General features: G+C 36.5%; 1 protein-coding gene across 33 annotated transcripts in view; it reads left to right on the top strand.

Annotated features, from left to right (window-relative positions):
- The window catches only part of esrrga (estrogen-related receptor gamma a), a 255,344-nt gene that overhangs the window by 157,089 nt on the left and 71,868 nt on the right, over nucleotides 1-26,387 (top strand). For 16 of the 33 annotated variants that reach the window (XM_073927116.1, XM_073927121.1, XM_073927119.1 and 13 more), the window contains 3 exons: nucleotides 375-503; nucleotides 15,983-16,398; nucleotides 20,054-20,170. In XM_073927116.1, the coding sequence (XP_073783217.1) occupies nucleotides 376-503; nucleotides 15,983-16,398; nucleotides 20,054-20,170 (661 nt within the window). In that variant the 5' untranslated portion in view covers nucleotide 375. 33 annotated transcript variants of the gene reach the window in all.

Below are 26,387 nucleotides of genomic sequence, written 5' to 3'. Positions count from 1 at the left end.
AAGGGCCACAGGCGTGCGCTGATCCCCTCAGAGTCCCTCTTTTATCTGCCGACAACTCAGACTTGTTAAATCTGCAGGCCGGTAGAATGATGAGTCTGTGCATTAAAAAACGTCAAGACAGGTTTTCAATTAACGCCTGGCATTAACAAAAGAGGCCGGCTATACTTTCTTGCGTTCCACAAGCGGTTACAGCCGCTCCATTGAAGAATGCTGGTCAGGAAAAAAAAAAGAAGGAATATTTTTGTCTCGCAGTGTGCTGAGCTGCGTCACTGTCTGTCAGCAGTTAATGGCTCAATGGTTCTTTATCAGAATTCCTCAGTCCATCTCTCTGACCCACGTTTTTATTCCTTTTCTTGCTCTCCCTTTTGTTGTAGAATGAATTTATCAAAGGCCCAAGTTAATAGCGAAGATAAGTACGCCAAATGCGGCGCTTGGAGAACGCAACAGCAATACGACATCGAGGCCAGTCACATGCGTGATGCACATGCTCTATATAACCAAAGGTAAGGAAAGGACCAAAAACAGTGTCATCAAAAGCCAATGTCAGTTCTGGTGATGATTGTTTTATTTGTTTGTGTGTCCTGCCTGCTTTTATCCATGCTTGCTTTATTTAAGTCAGTGTTTTAGTTTTTGTCGTTGTGTGTGTGTGTGTGTGTTTGTCAAGCCGCAGACTGTAACTTCTGCATGTTCATACCCATTATGTGCTGCAAACCTGGTCCTTGAGCTGTCTCTTGGTACTATTAATATGCTAAAGTAACATATTAATATGTTAACATGTTAATAACATACTGACAAGATCATGTTCATTTGTGTTTTGTGGTTTTTCTCTGTGAGTGTGTGTGTTGATGAAGAGCCATCTGTACATCTGCTTTTTCTTTTACTCTGGAGATAGATAGACAGACAGACAGATTGACAGACAGACAGATTAACAGAAGGACAAATAGACAGACAGACAGACAGACAGACAGACAGATCTATCTAGATAGATAGATAGATAGATCTATCTAGATAGATAGATAGATAGATAGATAGATAGATAGATAGATAGATAGATAGATAGATAGATAGATAGATAGATAGATAGATAGATAGATAGATAGATAGATAGATAGATAGATAGATAGATAGATAGATAGATAGATAGACAGATAGATTCACAGAATGACGGACGGACGGACGGACGGACGGACGGACGGACGGACGGACGGACGGACGGACAGACAGACATATAGATAGATAGATAGATAGATAGATAGATAGATAGATAGATAGATAGATAGATAGATAGATAGATAGATAGATAGATAGATAGATAGATAGATAGAGACAAACAGACAGACAGACATAGATAGATAAGATGAGCTGAAATGTAGATGTGGGTTTAGAAGGCTAGAGAAAGTTTATGTTGAGTTTATGGGTATAGGTTGGAGAGGTTGCTGCTTGTCGCCCCCTCCAGATGCAGAGGAATGTGTTAAATGCTTCAAGGATTCCGATTAGCATATAAATTTAGATGTATGAAGATCATTGCTCCGATCACGAGTCAGTGAGTTTTATCTAGATTTAGTGGGGGCTGATTTGCGTATAAAATACAGCCAGATGTGACCAGTTAAGAGTCCTCACCAGGCCCTTCTACTCTCTCTTTCTCTCTCTCTCTCTCTCTCTCTCTCTCTCTCTTTCTCTCTCTCTCTCTCTCTCTCTCTCTCTCGTTCCCTCTCAGGCCATCTTCTGTAAAATGTCTTTGTTTGACTGTTGTAATTTCAGGTCATTTATGGTTATTACTTTAGAGGTTATGGAGGGGTCAGGGAGAAAAGGGCCTCCACTTTTTTTGATTTATTTTAAGCATTTCATTTTTTTTTTTTCTTAGAAGTGTTCATTCATTTTAAGTAACATTTGTATTTGTTCATTCATTTTCATTTGCAAGGTATTGAGTGATAGTTATGTATCACTATGAACAAGTGATGAATCTCGAGTGTGTATAAAGGTGCACTGAAAAAGTTCCAACAGTATCCTTATTGAGAGATATGTTTGTAATAACACTTATGTTATTGTGCTTACGTTGGTGTGTAGTATTTTATTTTTTTTGGAGAGGGGGTGCTGGGGGGTTGATGCATTACTTTTAAAAGGAAGGTGACCGTGCTTTGACGGTTGCCCTGAAATGTATTACAAGGATTGGATTTGGGACAGGTTAGTCTGGGTCAAACCAATTAGGCTCCATTCGCATGCAAGAAGTCTTCTCTGCTCTAAGCCAATCAGGATCACGTTACTGGCATAGCTTGTGGCCCTCGATTGACAGGCCTGCCAGGCAATACTGTATCACGCCATTGGGCTTGAAACATGGCCTGCTGGAAGCTGGAGGATGTGGATTACACCCTAAATATCAACACTGGTTGCAGCACAGTTTGAACTCTTGTTCTGATTTGTTTTAAGGGGCTAGATGTGCATCAGTTTTGTATATTCAGTGTGAAAGCTAATGCTAGTTGCAATGCATTAAAAAAGTTCTATAATTTGTCAGGTTCAGACATGTCAAATGCTTTCAACCCTGTCAATTGGAACAGGATGTTTCACTAGCCATTGTATCAGAAGGTTTGAAATCAATAGTATATAGATAAATATAACAATAAAAGTACTGACCACTCATTAAAGGGATGTTCTGCCAAATAAACTCATCATTTACTCATCTTTCACTTGTTCCAAACTTCAAAGTTTCTTTCAACCGTTGAACACAAAGTAATATATTTTGAAGAATGTTGCAAACCAGTAGTTATTAACTTAATATTCATATTTCCTACCCTGGATGTCAGTGGCTACCTGTTTCCAACATTCTTGAGAACAGGTTATTTTGTTTTCAGCAGAAATCAAAAAATCTCAAAATGTTTTGGGATCACTCACATTAGGGAGAGTAAATGATTATTTTTGAGTGTACTGTCTCTCAGATGGTTTTATATCATAAGCTATATGACCAACATAAACAATAGATAATTTTAAACTACTTAGAATGTCACTTTGTTAAAAAAAATATGCTCAAAAGATTATGAAAAAGATGCATTTTTAACATACTAATTTGTTGGAGTTGAGATTAAGATTTCATAATGCTATTCAAAAGATAAATAAGCCAAAGAACACCTTTAAATCAAGAGCTATGAACAATTTTGGCACCAATTAAATGGCCTTAAGTACCATGTACTTTCATTGAAATTAAACATCAGGTAGTATGTACCTATTATGATATACAGTTGAAGTCAGAATTATTAGCCTCCTGTTTATTTTTCCCCAATTTCTGTTTAACTGTGAGAAGATTTTTTTAACATATTTCCAAGCATAATTGTTTTAATAACTCATTTCTAATAACTAATTTCTTTTATATTTGCTTTGATGACAGTAAGTAATATTTGACTAGAAAATTTTCAAGACAATTCTATACCGCTTAGTCACATTTAAAGGCTTTACTAGGTTAATTAGATTAACTAGGCAGGTTAGGCTAATTAGGCAAGTTATTGTATAAAGATGGTTTGTTCTGTATATCAAAAACATATATAGCTTAAAGGGGCTTATATATTTGACCTTAAATGTGTTTTTAAAAAAATAAAAACTGCTTTTTTTCTAGCCAAAATAAAACAAATAAGACTTTCTCCAGAAGAAAAAATATTATCACATATACTATTAAAAATTCCTTGCTCTGTTTAATTAAATATTTAAAAAAAGAAAAAAAAAGATGTTTTGACTTTAACCGTACATTTTTAACTCTATACTTTAATACATATGTTTAAAACATACAATATTTTAATACATATCTCTATGTAATTACATCTGTAATACCTTTTTGTAAATGCTTTTATAAGTACTGTACACAGTTCACACAACCCTTACAGCTTAACCCAGCCTTAAACCTACTCATAACGAAACATATCATTAAATAATAATAAACCTATATCACACCTTAAGAGCACCATAAAGTACGTACATTGTAGTTATGTTTTGATGTAAATAATAGTAAATGTCACTTACATATACATCAAAACAACTTTTATTTAAGAAATATGGATTTTAGAATGCACACATGCTGTAGAAAATAAATGTTATTGGAGTATCTGTTTTAAAAGACAATAGCGTCTAGTGAATTTACTTCCAAATGAATGTCATATTAATTTCAATGCTGTACTTGCCCTGCTTCATTAGTTGTTTGTAAAATTAACTAGCATTTTCAGAATATAAAGAATATTTTGTACAGCAAATTTTATTTAAGTGAAGGTCATGAAACCAGTACTGTCACACCTAAATGCATACATACTAGGGCTGCACAATATATAGTTTTTTCATTGATATCACAATGCGTGCATCTGCAATAGTAACATCGCAAAGATATTCAATGTTGAGTCTGAATTATAATTGAGCAGGAGCAGCAAAATTGTATTTAAGAACTTTATTTATATGGAATTTATATGATTTATGCCAATAATAAGAAAAAATCTTACTTAGAATTTTTGTCTTGTTTCTAGTCCAAAAAAAATCTACATTTCAAAATGAAAGCAAGATTATTTCACTCACCCCATTGGCAGAAAATTTAGTTTGACTTGACTTATTTGTTCTGACGGTAAAAAACAAAACAATATTTTTACTTGCTTTATAAATTATTTGATATTTTGACTGAAAATGAGACTAAACAAAATAAGAAGGGCATTTATTTAATTTCTGTACCTGAATACAGTTACGACTCCTCAGAAAATCATCGAACAGTGCTGTTCAAACCATCTTGTTCATATCGCAATATTTACCATAGAAAAATAAATTATCGCAACATCAGATTTTTCCAGTATCTTGCAGCCCTAACACACACACACACACACACACATGCGGTACACAAACACGTGCTGTTTACAGTTGAGTCAGTTATGCCAACATACAGTAAGATTAATAAGGTCTCATGGGGGAAAAGCAAGCATTAATACCAAAGGCTCTGGGATCGTTGGGAACCAGGAGAACTTTGAATGCTCATGGAAGTCTGCAAATCCCGAACAGCAACCTTCAACACTCACTCACCACACACATGCACACACACACAAACACCTTGCACTGATAACCATGATCTGAAGCCCGGTCTGGGGGTCAGGGGAAAAACCTCTCCATCTGCTGGTGAGCTGTTACCCAGATGCAAGCCATTTCCCAGATAAACGGAAAATCAAGCGATTTAGCTGCTCGGCCTCCAGAGGCACTGTTTTATTTATATGATCAAATACTCGGAAAATGATTGATTTGTCAAGGGAGCGTCTTGTTACTGTAAATTTTAGCAGCTTGTGTAATATACTAGATTGCTTTAAATGCAGATGGGGGGCTTTTGGGTGCCGTCTGAGGTGGAGATTGGATTGAATCTCGGGTTTATAACTGGGAGGATTATATTGTGGTATTAAAACTTCAAATCTTTTAGGAGTCTTGGGGCAGAATGTAATGTGCATCTGTAGCTGGATGATTTATTTGAATATTGCTGTGTTTTTTGGGGATAGATCACTTGTTTTAAGTTTGAGTTAAGTTTATAAACATCTATTTTTGTTTATATTTTCTGTTAACATTGATGTATGTTAAGCATTTTTAAAGTTTTAATATTAAAGTGTTCTAATATTGATTTATTTAAATTAGGAAATGGACCTAATGTACATGTAATGTTACTTATTCTGTATTTTCTGTCTTGTAAACACAATATTTTGCAGTTCTTTGCAGTGTTGTATATGGCTAATTTTAATTGTTAATAATGTATGTATATTTTAATTACAGGTTAACATGTTCTAGTAGTATTTTCTTTGAATGTTATAATATAATTAGAATAAAACAAAATTGAATTAATATTAGTAGTCACACTACTGGGTAAGTACATTTATAAATACTTTACAAATCTTAACAAAAATGCATGATGTTGTAATTTGATTAGTAATAATAATAGTATATGTGGTAATAGCTGGAAGGGCATCCACTGTGGCAACCCCAGATTAATAAAGGGACTAAGACGACAAGAAAATGAATGAATGAATGAATGAATGAATAATAATAATAATAATATTAATAATAATAATAATAATAATAATAATAATAATAATACATTCATTCGTTTTCTTTTCAGCTTAGTCCCTTTATTAATCTTGGGGTCAGCACAGAGGAATGAACCGCCAACTTATCCAGCATATGTTTTATGCAGCAGATGCCTTTCCAGCTACAACCCATCAATGGGAAAATAATAATAATAATAATAATAATAATAATAATAATAATAATAATAATAACAATAATAATAATATAGGTGAACTGGATTAACTAAATTGGCCATAGTTTCACTGCATACAACATATGCTGAAATGGTTGGCGGTTCATTTCGCTGTGGCGACCCCTGAAAAGTAAGGACTAAGCTGAAGGAAAATGAATGAATGAATGATAATAATGTGTCAATAGTGTTTGCGTGGGTTTCAGTTTTCCCCAAAGTACAAAGACATGCCTTACAGGTAAATTGAATAAGCTAAATTGGCCATAGTGTATGTGTGTGAATGAGTGTGTATGGATGTTTCCTAGTACTGGTTTGCAGCTGGAAGGGCATCCACTGTGTAAAACGTGCTGAATAAGTTGACAGTTCATTTCGCTGTGGCGACCCCGGACAAATTAGGAACTAAACTGAAGGCAAAAGGAATGAATAATAATAATAATATTATTAATGATAATAATGTTGAGCTAACCAGTAGCTAAATGTAATGTTTTCATTGCTTATATTTTATTTCACAATCTCCTCGTTACACTGAATACAGTATATAATATTAATATAGTAATTTTAATAACAGTGTGCAAAATTGTATGCATTATGATTAAAATTACTCTTAAATATACACGTTTATAACTCAGTTCTTACATTTTAATTAAAGTCTATCCTTATATTTAAATTCTTTTTTATTCATTCATATTTATCTGAAATTTAATATATCAGTATATTATGAGTACAACATTGTTGTTGATAATTATTTTATGGTCATAGCATAGCAGTGTAGATGTGTTGTTGTGTTTTTTAAATATTTATATAAAAATATATCAGACTATATATTATATATCTGACAACTATAATGAAGGAAATGGCACAGCTGTGGTAGATCGCTCAGTGAAGGTAGACGGATGTTACCGTCTTGATCATCAAAACATCAAAGATTCTGAAAAATGATTCGACTATTTGCGCCTCTTCTTTGCCCCTAATGAAAGTGTGCCTGCAGACATGCTGGTGTTTGGTTCAGGGTTGGGGCTCGGGCTCCGTGCAGAGAGAGAGCGAGAGAGAGAGAGAGAGAGAGAGAGAGAGAGAGTGGCAGAACGGGTATTACAGAGGTAAACCCGATTATGGGCGGAATGTGAATTAGATTTTGTAACAGATGGTGGTGTTGAAAATTTAAGATGCTTTGCGGCAGGGGAAGGCGACAGCAGCTCGGCGCGTCTCTATGCGAGGGGGGTGATAGACAGCTATAACTCAGGACAATCCTGCCTTGACAGCCAATTTCAAGAATCTGATCTGGTTAAAGACATGGCTTTCACCGGTTCACTCACCAAAAAACAACCACCATCTCTCTCTCCCTCTCTCTCTCTATCTCTCCCTCCCCCTTCCTCTCTCGCACCTCTTTTACACGCTTGTCATATTTCCTGGAATAAAATCCTCTTTAACCATCTGTTTAATAGAATGTGTTTTTAATCTCCACTTTTTTTACTCCCGTTATTTTTTATTATATTTACGTGCAATTTCATTTCTTAGAGACTACGGCTCATCCTCGCTTATCTGCTCTCATGTCCTGTTGGGGTTGAATAGATGGGTGCTGCGCTTCAACAGCGGTAAAGCAGTAATTTTAGGCATATTGCTTATTGAAAAATGCCAAAGCCTATTTTGCTCTGGCCTGTTCTTTAGGACCTGTCACTGTGGGACAAGCAGTCGCTCGCTGCTGTAGCGTCAGATAATGAATTAAGGATCACATCACAATCCTGTTTTGGGGTTTAAACTAGTTTGATGTGTAGAGCAGCTGAATGATGATTCTGGATAACTGAGGCACATTTTTGTTTATTGCTTGTTTCGTGTTTTGTTTTGTGTTTTGATTTTTGTTTTGTTTTGTTTTTTTTGTTTGTTTTTTTATTTATTTATTTTTTTGTGCCTTTTTGTTTATCTTTTTGTTTTGTTTTGTTTTGTCTTGTCTTGTCTTGTCTTGTCTTGTCTTGTCTTGTCTTGTTTTGTTTTGTTTTTCGATTTATTTTGTTTAATTTCACTCAGTTATTTATATATATTTATATTATTTGTAGTTTAGTTTATATAAATGATTGACATAGCATTTTAAAACATTTAAAACTAAATATAAATAACAATAAACATGATATGATTCAAGAACTAACTTATGAAGACTTCTTGTTTCATAACTGTATAATGTCAAATAATGACATATTAACTCAATTTTTAACAATTGGCACCTATTAGTGTAGCAATTTAATTTGCATAACCATTTAAAAAAAGGCAATTTGCTTTATTTGAATTATTATTGTAGACATCCGCTTTTATATCTGTACCAAAAACTCTTATCCTAATATTTTTAGTTTATTTTTGTCTCCTATTTCTGTTTAAAAGAGAGATTTTTCCAACAGATTTCTAAGCATAATAGTTTTAATAACTGTTCTGTAGACAGTTGAAAAAAGTTTTTATTATAGGCGAAATAAAACAAATACGACTTTCTCCAGAAGAAAAAGTATTATCAGACATACTGTGAAAATTGACTTGCTCTGTTAAACAATATTTTAGAAATATATATATATATATATATATATATAAAAAAAAAGGTAGTGTCCTTTCAAAAAAAAAATTTATTGTAATTATATGTTAATGCATGCAAGTGTATGTGTGTGCATGCATGTGTGTGTGAATACGCGTGTTGTTTGTGTGCTGTTGAGAGGGACATCTTACCTGATAAAGCAGAACACTTATCTACCCGCACAGGAAAATGACCTAAATCATCAAGATTTTCATCTGCTAGTGTGCTAGAGACTGTCAAACACACACACACACACACACACACACACACACACACACACACATACACACACACATGGCTTTTATCACATTTGGACATCTTAACCCTGCGCTTTTGTCACAATAGCAAAAAGAATTGGTCTTTTTTTTAGATTTACAAATGATTTAAATAAAAAAGTTATAATTAATTATAAGACTTAAAGGCTGTTTTTAACTGGAATTTAAGCAGAATCTAAGCATCAGCTCTTATCTGTGTACATTTATGATATTGAATGTGGAGTTTGCTAAGGGCCACTGGTGGTGGTTTAGTATTTATTACACATGTGAGCATTGGCTTCTCATCTCCACTGGCCGCCGCTGGCACTTTTACGGCAGCTCGCTCCATTGTACAAATGTGTTTTTGCCATTATCACATTGATTGCGTGTAATCAGAGGTGTTATTTTGCAGGCGTCCATCGACAATGAAGTGAATTACTACTTCCCAACCCAGTAATGTTATAACAATTGATCTGGCCATACAGCCGGAAAAGGCAACCTGTTTCGCATGTCTGTATTTCACATGCTGGAATGAGTGTAATCAGTATCCCCTCAATGGAAAGGCAGTTTGGGGACATGTTTTATAATGTTTAATTGAATACCCTACCGATTTCTCTATGGCGAATGTGCTTTTAACTCATTTAAAAAAGTATATAAAAAAAAAACACATTTTATTCAAAGAAAACAATTAGATTTTCAATTAATAAAACAAAAATATGTAAACTAAAGTTTTTTAAATCCACAAAAAAAGTCCAAATAAGAACATTTAAAGTGAAAAATGTAACTATGGCAATTTCTCAATTATAACAACACTGAAAAAACTAAATGTATCTGGAATAATTTAAAGCCGTTATTTATATTAGTGACATATGTTAGGTTTCAAACAAGACCGTAAGGCATAAATGTTTCAGTTTTTTTCAGTATATATATTGTCTGATGCTATTATTTACTTGCATAAAGAATTTTATTAAAATTTTAATACATTTTAGAATTTCAGAAATAACATCTGATACATCTGATAGTTTGTTTAATTGATCGACTGATTGATTTGCTTTTTTGTCTGATTTTTATTTATATATTTATTTTATTATTTACATAATTTTTTATTAACTTTATTAATAAAGTAACTTTTACAGAATTCTAAAATGTTTAAGTTCCAAATGATAATACAAACAAACAAGCAAACATGAATTATTGTTTATACTTTATAAACCCCAATGTTTATAATAATATGTATTTATAACATGTTTGAATACATGTTACAATAACAACATTGATTGTTGTTACTTTGTTTTATAACATTATCATGGAATTTTCCTTATTTAGTTATCTATTATCTGTTTAACTATATCTAGATTTTTAATATAAAAAATGCAGTTCATTTTGATCATCTGTATGTCTGTGAAGAGCTGTGTGCATTTGAACAGTCGGTTTCTCTCATGGGCAGTTTTACTCCAGCATTTAGCAGGCTGTGTCGCCTCCAGCTACCCATGATCGCACACACTTACTGCTTCCGGCAAAGAGACACAGAGAAACTCTCAGTGGCTGCACCTTAATGCAATGATTATATGTTTGCCTCTATAGTTGTCAGAGCACTGGATCAAACAGCCTAATGACACCTTGTCATTGCCAAGTGCCTGTGTTTTCCAAAATTGTTTTCCTGCTGATTTGTGACACCTTGCCTGAGCACATAAATAAGAGCGAGTGAGCAGCAGGAGGAAAACAAAAAGAAAACAATAATCTCTTTGCTCGCAGATCCACTCTGATTTTTAACTTTCAGCAAATAGAAGCTTTAATATTTGATGTCCGGATAAGATCTGGAACACACTTCCGTCCATTGTACAGTGACTAGCTATCTGATATTAATGTATACAGTCAAGTAGTTTTTTCAAGTTTTAGTTGCTCTTGAAACATGACATGAAAGGAGTAAGCGTGGCTGAAATATATACATACTATATATATATATATATATATATATATATATATATATATATATATATATATATATACACACACACACACACACACACACACTGTAAAACCCAGCAGTCAACTTTATCAAATAAAATGAGTATAGTTAACTCAAAATCTAGTGAAAGTTTATTCGACTCATTCGAAAGACTTTTAAACTCAGTGTTGAAGGTAATAAGTTGATTAAATACCTCATTGCTTCAACCTAAATGAAGTAAGTTCACAGTACTCTTATAGATCGGTTTCCTCAAACAGTTTGAGTTGCCTTAACTTAACTAATTGGGTTTTACAGTACTCAGCTGGTCTGAGTTAGGACTCTTTAGGATTAGTTTTTGAACTTAAATGGTTTGTTGCAGTCGGTTTTCCTCAAATTGTTCGATTTACCTTAACTTTTTGGATTTTACAGTGTATATATTTGTCAGATGGTTCATTTTAATATTTAAATTATATTTTATTATATTATATCATATTATATTATATTATATTATATTTGAAATAGTTTGTGATAAATATTACCCTAAACTTTCTCTGTGTGTGTACAGTATTTTACTACAGTCTTCATGATGTGTCCCGTTCTGTCTAATCATTTTTTGACAAATCCTCATGTGTGTTAGCCAGCAACGTCAGCTTATTTAAATCTGCACGATTCACAACACTGCTCAGTAGAAAACCCAATGCCATTTTTTTATTCTACCTGTCACAAACATACCCTAGAACCCTAAAACAATGACAGTGTTTTGTATAACATTGTAGAATTTGCTAAATCAAGTACTATTTCTAATGCCCAATCACATCCTTAACAATAAAGAACAACCGATTTATGTCTTCTTTTTTAATATATCTTGTCTCTCTGCTGACTATCTCTCGCCTTTTTTTCTCTACTTCCACTTGACTATTATTATTTCCATTCATAAGCTTAAACTAAATTCCACTGCTTTTCAGCATAAGAACCCCTTTTGTTAATGGCACACTGTGGGATTGAAGCTCGGCGCCAGGCAGTGGTGAAAACAGATAAAATCATTACCTCTCAAATAGTCTCTTCTCTGTCGGAAAAGGGCTTTCTTTTCTTCTAAAATATAGGCTTTAGAATTCCATTTCTCTTAGAGCTAATGTGAATTTTACTGCCTCTAATTTTGGATTCGAGTGCAGCCCGGAATAAAAATCCACCATCTGACAATTGAATTTATAGAGAGTTGTGAATATTGCAGGTTTGGATTAATAGAGTCATAGAATTTCAAAGAGCAGCGAGAGAAAGAGAGCGCTAATAACTTTCAGTCAAAGTTATAGAGCAAAGTGTCTCCTGTTGAGAGTCTTAAGAGCGTTGCTGTAAAGCACGAGGGGCTCTTTCAACGTTGGCCCCTTTTTTTCTTTTGTTATCCGCCGTTTTGACTTCACACTCAGGACAGGAGGCGGTTTCTCAGCTGTCTCACTAAAACCAGTTTGTCTCGGCTACCCAAAATAGCCTGAGAGAATGTGTTGTGAGTGTAAACAGTGTTTGGTGCTTGTGTTTTCACTGATTTTAACCGGCTTTACACCGTGTATAAATATACAACATGCATCCTTGACATTAGTGGAATGTTCTGGAATACCTTTGTGGCCCTCGCCCGCCCCACGACACCTGTCTGTGAGAACGAGTGTGTGCATGGGTGTACGTGATGCTTCGCTAGGAGTGTAATAGGAGCTTTTTCATAATCGATTGCCTCTCGCTGCAATACAGGGAAACAGGTGCCTTGACTCAGCACATTTTGGACTGAGCTTTTACAACAGAATGCATTAATGGCTGAAAGTCCATGTGCTCTTAAGATTGCAATACTGCTGCAATTTTAATTTATTTTTTACTTTTATTTTAAACTAAATGTTTAAAAGTTTACTTAATGCAACAAATAACTCGGTTAATAATATTTGTATTAACCATTTTTTGTTATTTTTTATTAATTCATTATTTATTATTTATTCATTATTTATTATTATTGTTTCTCCTATTATCTTTTAATAAAAAAAATCTATTAATTAAAATACATTTTAATTGGTTTATAGTTAAATGAAAATATTTAAATAGTCCACTTCAGATAATACTTATTTTGTCACAATTTTTACATCCCCAACCCCCACCTTAAACATCTCAAAGCCTGTGTTTTAATTTCTAAATCATTTATACTGTTTTTAAAAGCATTCAGTAAAATCAATTGTTTTAACTGCAACATTGTTTGTAGATAATTCCATGCAGGTGCTGCGTATTTAAAAGCCTTTTTTCCCCATCCCAGTCCGCACTTTAGGAACAGACAGTAATTGAATACGCTGTGACCAAGGACAACTTTTCTACAAATGTAATTCTGGAGATATGACAGGAGTAAACCTAATATAAATTTGTAAACAAAGATATTCCAATGCTTGAACCTACGAATAGACAAAGCAGACCAAGCTACCCTAGTATACAACACAATGATGAGTAAGGGATTAAAATAAGTTACAAATCTTAGTGCACCATGGTAATCAGTGTTCAATGGATGTAGACTCTAAGACGAAGCATGCATATACATAACATCACCATAGTCCAATATAACATAAATGTTGCATCAACCAGCTTTTTTTAGCATCAAAAGAAAGGCAGTTTTTAATAAAAAAATAATAGCCTAAAAAAACTTAATTATTTCACCAATTGCTGAATGTGAGAACTAAAAGTAAGTGTATCATCAATTAAAATTCCAAGATATTTGTACTGGGACAACAATTAAATCTGCTGTTTAGTATTAATAGAACCTAGCTTTTGCTTTGTTTTGAGATTGAAAATATCATAAGTTTTGTATTATTAGCATTTAAAACTTGCATAGAGAGAACTTGCAAACTCCACACAGAAATGCCAACTGGCTCGAACTAGGAACCTTCTTGTTGTGTGGCGACACCATTACTCACTTATTATTTTTATTATGGTATTCATTAAATTCATTTAATCGATCATTCTCTTCGCTTAATATTGTTGCTGTATTGTATATTCAGTATGTTTATGCACACACATTTTGTAAAGTCTGGTTCTCTCAAATTCCTTTGAATGATAAGGTGGTCTGGTTTCTTTAAAGATCTCTCTCATTCACTCTCTCGCTCTCTCTCTTGCTCGCTTGCTTTATGGGCCTCAGACGAAGTCATCTTTTACAAGCTGACCGGATTTTAGAGCCCTCATTTAGAAGCGGGCTTCCTTAATTAAAAAGACCTTTGTGTGGTCTTCCAGACTGCCTATTTTATTTGTTCCCCTCCATCTCCATGTTAAAATGGTCCTGATGTGTTGTCTGTATAAATCCTCAGTGATTTTCTTCCCGCCTCTATAACGACTTTGTTCCACCGCCATCATCTCAGCTTTTTACACACCTTGCCGCTAATGCAGTTAAGGGGAAAAGCGAGCACGTTCAAGCGTGACCTCACACTCTGTCTATGTGAAATCACAACCCCCAAGACCTCTGAGGATTTTAGAGAAACAAACAGTCCCCGAACAGTCGCGTTTTGCCAAATGTAGATATTGAAGTGCAGCTAATTGACTGAGCTGTGGTGAAGTGCCGCCCTCCACCCCCTCTACGCCCTGCAGGACCCAGCTCAGGGTCTTCTGGATTGTTGACAGGGGAAACAGTTAATCCACTCTTGCAGGCCTTGAAGCCTCCTGTAAGACAGAGCAGAGATATCTATTAATTACAGCACTCATTAATAGGCCTCTCTCCCAGGGCTGTGTGGGTGGAGGGGGCTTCAAGTAAATGGGTTGGTGGTATCGAGCGACGCAGGGTGGGTGGGGTGTGTTCGGCCCGCTCTTTTGTTTGCCTTTGAAGACTCTCTGCTTTTGACGGTGTGGCTGTCTGTTTGGGTTACTGGACTGATACTGTGTGTTTGTGTCTGTATTGTTGATTTTTTATTTTTATTTTTTTCCTCCATCGATGCATGTGAGCGTGTATGGCGACTGGCCACAGGCGAGGATGATGGAAGTGCTTTGCGCCTCCGCACTGATTAGAGTCATGTAGAACAAGTTGATATTGACTGGAAAGTGAGTGATGGCACTGAGCTCTCAGTACTGTCCCTCTCCCTTCCGCCCTGCAGACGCTCATCTGTCATGGTGCATTTGATCACCTGATCCCACCTCTTGATCCACAATCACAAAAAAAAAAGCCTTTAGCACTTTTTTTTGGTGTGCGTAGATGGACAATTTTGGTGCTGGAGAAATGACAGGCTTTGGCTCATGCTCTCTAGCTCTACAATAAATAATTTCAAGTAATTCCTCACCATGTCAAATGAATCCGAACGATCCGAGTGTATAAATATCAAGGACTAAAACCATTAGGACATGACTGGATTTGTTGTGCCACATTTCTTTAGAACTCAATTGGCTGCACACTGGGCTGGCGTAGCGATGTTAGCTCTCCTCTTTACAGCCGTGTAGATATACAACCACTCAGACACTTTAGTGAGACCCAGGGGACCGTGGCACACTGGCTCTCATATGCCTCTCCTCTTATGTTTCCTCTCAGAGAAGTCATTAACATGCTAAAAAACTAGAATTCTGAATTCACAATCAGGGGCTTTTTTTAGCTGCCGAATGCTCTGTTCTCTCCGGCTGAGGTGGAGATGGACCCATGTGCAGGATGAAGGGCTAGGGGGGCAGGGTTCTATGTTTCTATTTCTTTTGTATTTCTTAATGGCTTTGTTTTGGTGACATTTGTAAGTTGTGCCACCTCAAAAGATCATCTCGGACTAATATGAAAACACCAGAATAATGCCATTTAACGCATCTAATGTTGGTCTTTTCTAGTGTTGCACAGTATATCAGAAGTCTTATTGGTATCATTTAATGAATGCTGTTTTTAATGGACTGACAAGAAAATTGCATGTAATTTCTGGCAGTTCTTTCTTTAGTCTTTTCATAAAGATGTTTTCATTGTTAGTCATATTCACTAACACTTCAAATTTGTTTCACATTTTTAGGCTGCTCTGCAGAATGTCCAACAAGGACCGCCACATTGAGTCGAGTTGCCCCTCCTACATAAAGACGGAACCTTCCAGCCCCGCCTCACTAACGGACAGCGTAAATCACCACAGCCCCGGCGGCTCCTCAGACGCCAGCGGTAGCTACAGCTCCACCATGAACGGCCATCAGAACGGCCTGGACTCACCCACTCTTTATGGCCCAACAGGCGCTCTGGGTCCCAGCGGAACTGGTGCCAAGCGTTATGAGGACTGTTCCAGCACCATCACGGAGGACTCACAGATTAAATGCGAGTACATGCTGAACTCCATGCCCAAGCGCCTGTGCCTGGTGTGCGGGGACATCGCTTCTGGTTACCACTATGGCGTTGCCTCCTGCGAGGCCTGCAAGGCCTTTTTCAAGAGGACCATTCAAGGTTGGCTTTTACCCTCCCTCAGCTAGAACTTTGTCTAGGTTTAGGTGGCAGGTTAAAGAGTTAGAGGGACTTAGTCAAAGTGCAATACCTAGAATCAGTGCAAAGCAATTCCATACATCCAGTATCCCCTGGCTTTACACCGCCTAAGCTGCTTTCCGTCCAGTAGATGTGTAAAGCCAGAGGGAGGTAATGCTCTGGCTTATTAGTCGCTGGTATTTGCTGCAAAGCAATAAAGATTTCCTGTCTTTCTGCTTTAGATTAACAAACTTGATCAGTCATTCTAAACCAGAGGTGAGTGCTAATTGAAAAAAACAGAATGTAAATTCTCCTCTAGTTTCTATAAGTGGCAGTGAAGCTCTGAAAAACAAAGTAGGTGCTAAAAATTGGGTCAAATATTATGCTTTACCTGAGCATAATCCAGAAGCCTGGAAGATGGGAATTTGACATATCGGTATGTTTCATCCCATTAGCCAATAAAACTCTAGGTGATTTCCAAAAGCATGCCATCCAGCTGGACATATATTGACTTTCAGACTGGCTGGTTTTTGAGCGAAGGAGCTGGGTTGGGGAGTTCAGGGAAACAGAGGCGTCAGGACTGTGGTTCGGCTTGGGGCGTTGGGACAGGCAACGGCATGGGTGCCACGGCCACTCAACTCACCGGCAGCTGGCATTGCAGTGGCACTCCTCCAATGCCACCTGACAACTTGCATCTATCACCTCCCAATTGAGGCACTCGAAGCCAGGCAGTGGCGAAATACTGGGGGACACACCAAAAATTCAACCTCAGAAAGCCCACAACATTCCCAAATCTTTTCCCACTTCCATTAGGTCAGTCCAAGGTCATGTTGTGGCCATGCTCTGGTAATGAGCTCCATTGGCATTTGACTGCGACTGATGAATGATGGAAGTGTAGCGTTTAGTATGAAGACAGGCAGCAAAAGAAAGCACCTGGGACATTTTATATCTTGTTTGAAACCTTTCGCCTAACGCTTGAGTGATAGACAATGGACATTGCACTAATCGACTGCCACCTAACTCAAATCACATCACTCTATTCTGTCAGCGGAAACACACACACACACACACACATAAACACACAACCTCCTTTCCAATGTGTTGATAACCTGGACACAGCGCTCCAGCCATTGGCATTCGTCTACTGGGAGGAAAGCACCTATATTAGATTGGCAAGGATTTTTTCCTCCCTTAAAATATTCCCAGCTGGTTAAGACTACTCAACCCACTTGAGGCCTCATGAGAATTGCCTTGCATCTCCACACACATCCCCATTCCACATTCACAGATTCTTCCCAATCCGAACACCCTAATGGATTCTGGAGATTACCTGACTAATGAATATTGGAGCTCAGTTTAATGGACATGCATACTTTAAATACTGTTTCCTGTTGAATTAGCAGTCTTGAGCATTTAGCCCCCCTGCTCACGCTGCTAATCTGCTTTTTAATGAGGAAACATCAGTTCACAGAAGAGAAGTCAATACAAATCAGTGTTTACAAAGTCTGATTAACTCTGAAATATTTCATCAGTGTGGAGGTCCCAGACGGGCCCTATGTTAATTGCATGAGTGCGTGTGTGTGTGAGTGTCTGTTTCAGACCAAGACGTGTGCATGTGTGTGTGTATGTGTGCGTGCACGTGTTTGTGCTCTAATGACTGTTCTAAAGTAATTCTCTCCATACACTGATAGTTTTAGCACTGCCATAATCCTTTCCAAACTCTAAATGTGTTATATTAAATTACTATATCTGGCAACTAATTCTTATTACATTGCCAAAGAGCTGTTGAAATGCTTTTATTGGGTGCCAGACTTCTGTTTGTGTGCTGTTTTAAATATAAGCACATATCATTCCCATTTCCCCCTCACACTGCTTCACAATGCTCAAGAACACACTATAACAGTTTAATCTATGCCAGTGCTCTCAGGGATGAGGGATCGGTTGGATCAGGGGTTGTGTTAGTGGTCACCAGGTGATCAAAAGTTCACTCAGAGGTGAATTGTGACCTGCAGGTCTTTGTTTAGGTTTAGGTAAGTCTGGTCTACCTGTCCACCTGCCTCTCTAGCTTCATGACACATGGAGAGTCAGTGGCATTTTCCATAACCCTTTGTGCTCTTATACACACTCACAGATTCAGAGATGATGAGATGTGAGCTCTGTATTACAATCTCTCTTTTTTAAAGTGACAGACTGGGCTTGGATTTGTACTTAGCATATTTTATTGGTTAAGAGTTTAACGTTTGAGAATGTGCATTATTATTTTAATATACAGTGCTCAGTGCTGAGTATATACACCCTCACTAATCTATCTTTTAAATTCATATTTTTAATAGAAAGCTATACAACATTATATTTGTGCATATTCAGTTGAAGAATTATTAGCCCCCCTAAATTATTAGCCTCCCTGTTTATTTTTTCCCCAATTTCTGTTTAACTGAAAGCAGATTTTTTCAACCATTTCTAAATATAATAATTTTAATAATTAATTTCTAATAACTGGTTTATTTTATCTTTGCCATGATGACAGTAAATAATATTTTACAATACATTTCCAAGACACTTCTATACAGCTTAAAGTGACATTTAAAGTTCTAACTAAGTTAATTAGGTGAACTAGGCAGATTAGGGTAATTAGGCAAGTTATTGTATAGCAATGGCTTGTTCTGTAGAATATCGAAAAATATATAGATCAAAGGGGCTAATAAATTAGACCTTAAAATGTTTTTTTTTAATTGCTTTTATTCTAGCCGAAATAAAACAGATTCGACTTTGTCCAGAAGAAAAAAATATTATCAGACATACTGTGAAAAAAATCCTTGCTCTGTTAGGAAATATAAAAATAAATAATAAATCAAAGTGGGGCTAATAATTCTGACATTAGATTAGTCAGTACTGACACCAAATCTGGAGCCTATCTAACTAAATAACTTTCGATAATGGTCCAAAAACTAGTACACCCAAATGTATACGTTATAGAAAAATATTTAAAAGACCAGGAAAAATTAAGAGAAGCCAAAAAATGTAAACATTTTGTTGACATTTTGTAGTTTTTTTTTTTTGCCATATTTTGCTTAAATTTAATTGTATTATCTTTCAATTTCTAAATATGTTTGGAAACTAAAATTTTATTTTAACAAATATATCTGTTTAAGTAATCTGTTTTGTTAAAATGCACCAAAATACATTGCCTCTATTCACTGAAAAATTTATAAAAATATTAATTTTCAAAATGCGGTGTACTCTATTAGGCTGAGCACTGTGTATGATATTTTTATCTTTCATAGAATGATTTTTGTTGTGTTTAATTCATGTAACGTAGTACACTAAATGCATTTATGATGCACCCCCCCCACACACACACACACATATATACAAAAATAAGTGACACTTTGCAATATGCTAAAATTGTCATTTTAAATGTTAACCATATTTAACAGTATTACTGTTTTAGTATTTTTTTTTTTTACTGTTTTAGTATTTATATTAAACAAATATGGCTTTGGTGGACATAAACATAAAAAAACACAAAATCACCAGTATCTAAAATAGTATGATATAATGTAATTAAATGGATAAATAAAGTTTGGGTTGTCAGTCATTAAACACTCTCTGTTCCTTCTCTCTACATGCCTCGCCACAGGAAACATCGAGTACAGCTGCCCCGCCACCAATGAATGTGAGATCACCAAACGTAGAAGGAAGTCCTGCCAAGCCTGCCGCTTCATGAAGTGTCTGACCGTCGGCATGATGCGAGAAGGTGAGCGAATTATTTTAAAAAAGCAGAAAAAGAACATTTCATCCATTGCCCGACTACAACTCTCAGCCTTCTGAGGAAAATACAGGTTTCCAAGAGAGAGAAAAAAAGTAGAACAGGTCTTAAATGAAGTCAAGGTTGAAACTGAAGGGCCGGTTGGCCTCCTGCCCCGAGGGCCACTCACGGTCAGCCAAACACCATCTTTTGTCTCGGCCTCCAGGCCCAGTTCTAACTAACAAGACTGGTTATTATTTAGAGAGCCGGCCTGTGAGGCATTTTCTCAGAGGTCTGCCAAATGGACAAGCAGTTATTTTCAAACCGCCGCTCTCCTGTGGAAACACAGACTCTGGCTTTCTGGGCTTTCCCGCTTTTGATGTTAAAAGTTTACAGAAGAGCTAGCCTTTAACCTTCATGCAGGGAAAAAAAGTCCTTTCTGATATCTTCAGCGGCAGAAATGCAGCACGGCAGCTCGTTTCCTCGCTTCTCCTTCAGGCAGACAGGATGTGTTTTGTCTGCCTCTGAAAGAATTGGCGTCATAGGCGGTATAGGGAAGACGTGAGAGGGAATGAGAGGTAGGCTATGCTTCTGTCACTCACAGCAAAAGGACCTCTTAGAGACACAAGTGAAGGCCCTTATTGGCTCACTGTGAAGCCACAAACGCTCTGCCCCTTTAAGTCATGATCAGGTAGACTGCACCTTATTCACAGAGACATGAGACCACACACACACACACACAAACCCTGCGGCCAGCCTACCTTCTGTGGACCTGAGTGGTCAGCTCAGATTAAACCAAAAGAACACAGCTGTGGAGCAACAGCAGGCGCAAATGCCTCAGAGGTCCACATTTGTTTGCGTTGAGCAGGAGAGCGTGCGCATATGCGTGTTTTTGTCCGTGTGAAATGTTTATTTTTCATATTATCCATCTTTTTTCTTCACACACACACACACACATACACACGTGCAAATGGCAATCTCATTCAATGCTATTGTTGCCCTGCGCAGGGACATTTGCCTACACGGCCGGTGTCGCTGACAGGTAGGTAATTGATAAGTAGAGGCCTGTTTTCAGAAAGGTCTGAGGGATGTAGTTGCATGTTTGATATGGCATCTTCTCCCATGAGCACCCAGACAAATAGCAGCCTTTTGTTCTTGCTGCTAGCCACCCATACACACATATATCAAAATGGCACCCAATGGCACAACCATTTGTTGTAAAGTGCTTGAATTTAATACAGAGGTCCCCCTCTACATATGAATAAGGGTCATTTGAAAAATTGATGCATCAATTTTCGTATTTTTCCAAAACATGCTCACTTTACACACAAAGAATGGGAAAATAAATAAATAAATAAATAAAAAAGCATGCATACAAACAATTTAATTCAGCAGTGGATATTCTTTAAAAAACATCTGAATTGCTTTTGTTTGGTCCTTACTTTTTTGTTTACTGTATGTTATTTAAAATGAGCTACTGTTAAAAAAACCATTTGCTGTCATATTGTTTTAGACAAATCTCAGTGTTTCACACACATGTATAAAGAAAGGTCAAATTAAATCAAATCACTTTTATTGTCACATCATTAGTAGCATGTGTACTATGATGAGTGAAAAGCTTAGGGGCTTTCTCCAGACAGTGCAAAATATTATTTTAACAAAATCAAATATTAAAAATATAAGCTATTTAAAATAAAAATGTATTATTTTGTTTTATTATGCTTTTTTTGAAGATTACACGTTGTCATAACCCAACGTTGATTAAAATATGGACAAACCCAACTGCTTTGTTAAAAATTGTCATTGTCATGTGTCCCTATTTGACCCAATGTTGGGTTACTACAACCATATATAAAGACAGGTCAAATCAAATCACTTTCATTGTCACATCATCAGCAGCATGTGTACTGAATGAAAAGCTTAGTTGTTGGCTCCAGACAACAAATCACAACCACATACTCCAAAAACAAAACAATATAATATTGTTACAAAACTATACACACATTCGCTGTGTGTGTAAAATATAACACAAAAATTGCTTTTGGGTAACGCAATTTGCCCTTATTTATTACAATTCAATACACAGTGAGGTGTTTTTTTGAAAGTTTTATTTTTTACTGACTTTCCTCAAAGACTATAGAATACACAAGACATGTCACTCATATAGTATTAAAAGTGGAAACATAACGGTCAATATGGCGAATAAGACCCGCCTTCTAGTACAAGAGCCAATCATCGATTATTATATGGTGAATAAAACCCGCTTTCTAGTACAGGAGCCAATCATCGATCATTATATGGCGAATAAAACCCGCCTTCTACTACGGGAGCCAATCATCAATCATTATATGGCGAATAAAACCCGCCTTCCAGTACAGAAGCCAATCATCGATCATTATATGGCGAATAAAACCAGCTTTCCAGTACAGGAACCAATCATCGATCATTATAAAACCCGCCTTCTAGTACGGGAGCCAATCATCGATCTTTATATGGTGAATAAAACACGCCTTCTAGTACAGGAGCCAATCATCGATCATTATATGGCGAATAAAACCCGCCTCCTACTACAGGAGCCAATCATTGATCACTATGGACTGATGATACTCCAGTGCAGATTTTGTGTGATTCGGACGTTTAGAAATGAAACTAAAGAGGCAGTTGCTGTATAATTGTATTGCTGATTCCTAATATAAAATTCAATTATAAGCTTGGCAAGCAATTGTGAAGAATTTAATTGTACACTGTAAATTTAGCGAACATACTGCTGGCGTTTCAAAGATTTGGCCAAGTGAAATGACTGGTCTTAAAGGGACTTTGTTTCCTCGCAGGTTTGTTTAAAAAATGCCATGCTAACTTGTTTTTATTTAGTTTTACTTCTCAATTTTTGCTCAATTTTACAAACTACAACACATACAAACAGAAATGGTATGCTTGCACATTTTTAGGGCAACGCAAATACAAAACACAGTTCAGCCTCATGGCTATCCATATGAACTATTTTAATGGCTTTTTTATTGACATCCCTCATGGTTTATCCTGACATTTTATCTGTTGATTTGACAAAAACCTGCACTTTTTAGTGTTATGCTAGCATAGCACAGTTACTAGACTTCAATGTTTTCAGTTTTAGCACACAATTTTGGCTGGGATCAGATTAAATCCAGATCAGTCTATGTGTATGTGTGTGTGTGTTAATTGTCAGTCGATGTTAACTGTGGCTGGCTAGTTCTGGCAAGGTAGGGGCTAAACCGACTTGTCAGCGTCAGCGTGGTTGGAGTTGGAGGCTTCTGGGGGAAGGGTTAGGATGTTACCCATAGCCAACAGCTTGTTTAAGGGGAAGATCTGTCTGAAATTAGCCCCGTCACCCCTGGGAGACGTGGAGGTGGGGATGGGATAAATAATCCTGATAAAGAAAGGAGCCTCCACACGCATCCACAACACAGACCTGCATTTCTGTACAGCAGGCATCCAAAGTGCTGAAATCCAGAGCCAAACCCCCGCAGCGCTAGTCGAAGCACCCAACATGATATCTGTCCACCTATCACAGCTCTTACCTGCAGCTTAACTCCCCCACATTAAACACACACACAGCACTCATACATATGCACAAGCAAAGGCTTTCAGAAACAACACAGAGAGTGTGTGCAGGTGCTCACCTTGCAGGCACATGCGTGCTTTAGCTGCAAGGAAATTGCTGCCTCCAGCTACGTCTCTGTTTGACCCTGGAGGCCAACAGCCTGCCGCGCCGCTACCTCCAGCCACCCAACTGTAAAATTATATCCACAGACAGTCAGAGAGACAGGGACGCGGCCTGACGAAGCATTGGCCTGAGACCGCAGCCGGGAATCGAGTTAAAGCACACTACAGTACACAGCAGTACACAGCGTGAGGGGACTGAAGGGTGTACATCAGGCCTGGAGAGTGCTTATTACTCACACTTACAGTAGAGAGAAGCAGCTCACGTACTCACTGGTGTACACACTTGCATGCAGAGAAAGCACTTCTTCACAAAACGGTATACTCTGGCATCCTAATGTATATATGCATACTCATATAGAGCTACAGTACATACTCTACAGTCAACTAAACTTCAAGCTGGGGAGAAAGTGCATATGATATGTGTGATGAAGATGATGGTGGTAGATTCTCAGCTACTCTCAGCCATTCTCTCATGTCTGCACACACAGTAGGATGACCTTCTCCACAGAAAGAGCTACTTAATGTAGCCCATGAATCTCTTTTTCGTGCTCTTTTGAAAGGTGATGCCTTTAGACTGAATTGTAGATTTGAGGGAAAGTTTTTCTGTATATTTTATTTTATTTTATATATATTTTTATAATATTATATATATATATATATATATATATATATATATATATATATATATATATATATATATAAATATAATATTATAATAATAATATAATATAATATAATATAATATAATATAATATAATATAATATAATAATAATCTGCTTTGTTTAAAATTGTCATTGAAATTTTATCGGAAAAGACAACAACATGGAGTTTGTCCATATTTTATTTTATTACTACAACCCAGTCTTAAAAACACTGTAAATACACAGTTTGTCAGGATATTTCAAATATTTTTATTATTGTACTTTTCTAATTATGATGATTTAAATACGACATTCAAGATAAGAAATTTGTATAAAAATCTAGTAGTAAGTAATTATATTTTAATAAAATAATTGTAACTTTTATAATATTTTATATACATTATATTTTTACATTGTAAAGTTTATTGTTATATACAAATATATTTAAATATTGCATTTCAATTAACCTGATTGGTCAGTACTGTTTCTATGTATAACATACAGTATAAGAGTCTTTAATACTTTATTGTTTTCTATTTTTATATTTGACTATTTTTGATGACATATTTACATTAATATATAATACTGTATATAATTATAGTTAGTTTATAGTTTGTTTATTTATATAGCACATTTTTTACAACACAGCGTTGACCAAAGTGCTGAACACTTAAATGTTTAAGAACAAAGATAATTTCAGAAGGTTTTTAAAAACAGATAATTTTGTCTAGTGTGGGGTGGAAGCTTGATCCAGTATTTTGGGGTGATAACAGCCTGGTCCCCGCTTTGCTTACACCGGGACCGGGATATGCTTGGTGGATTAAGTATTTGTGGCATCACTTCTCCAACTAAACACCGAATTGTTTTATTTGCTCTCATCTAAACTCAGAAAGCGAATAAGAAAGAGAGAGAGAGAGAAAGAAAATAACCTGGCAGTGATGGGATGCACCTTTCGAATATGTAACATCTAATTCCTGCAGAAGGCAATTAGGGCTGGGCCAATTATTGTGCTGTGTTATAGATAGCGTCTGTCCTAACGAAGGCTGGAGTTTGGATTCTGACAGCAGTGGCTCTCCCCACCGCATCTCTCCAGGGACACGGGCAGCCATGGAAGCAAAATAGCCAGACCTGCCTGTAGATATGAGTAGGCTAAAGTCTCACACACATACACACTGACATACATACTCATACATATAGAGTGTGCGCTGCTTTTAGTCTGAGCAAGAGAGCAATTTAAAACTCAAAAGCCTGCCTCATCGAATCAGATCACGATTAAAATTCCTTTGCTTCTGTACTGGAATGCCTTCAGTGAAATATATAGCGTGCTGGTCTCTGTCACTGTTATTATAATTGACACAGAACATGTCAAAGCTAATCATTACAGTAGTCAGATATACACTACTGTAAAGTAGTCATCAGCTAAACAGCCCACAAAGAACTAGAGATCTGCGCAGGACAGATTTTTTAGTCCCGCTCCTGCAAGGTTTTATTCCGCACCCAACCACTCCCGCCGTATATTTAGCCTTTGTTCACCCGCTGTCCTGCCCCGTTTTCTACCCGACCCAACTGTTCCCGTTAAATTTAGATCTGGTTTCCAACATCTCACGTTTAAATTGGGTATTACCAAAAGAAAAAGATAAAAGATAAAACAGGTTGTGTAAGGATTGTAGGCTAAATGTCAATTTTCTTATGCAAGTCTGAAAGACAGCACATCTTCACTTTGCTTTATGTTGGTAAAGCCTGCTCAACCTAAGCCTGCTGAGGACTATTATGCAGATGATGAACGCATAGACTCGCAAAAAAAAAAATGCAGAAAGCACTGGTCGAATTCTCAGTAGTTCCGATGGTATGTAGTATGGAGTTTTTTAGTGCAAATTTGTCT

This window comes from Danio rerio, chromosome 17 (assembly GCF_049306965.1).
Source record: "Danio rerio strain Tuebingen ecotype United States chromosome 17, GRCz12tu, whole genome shotgun sequence".
NCBI lineage: Eukaryota > Metazoa > Chordata > Actinopteri > Cypriniformes > Danionidae > Danio > Danio rerio.
Note: the sequence above shows the minus strand (reverse complement) of the source record. Positions and strands in the feature narration are given on the sequence as shown.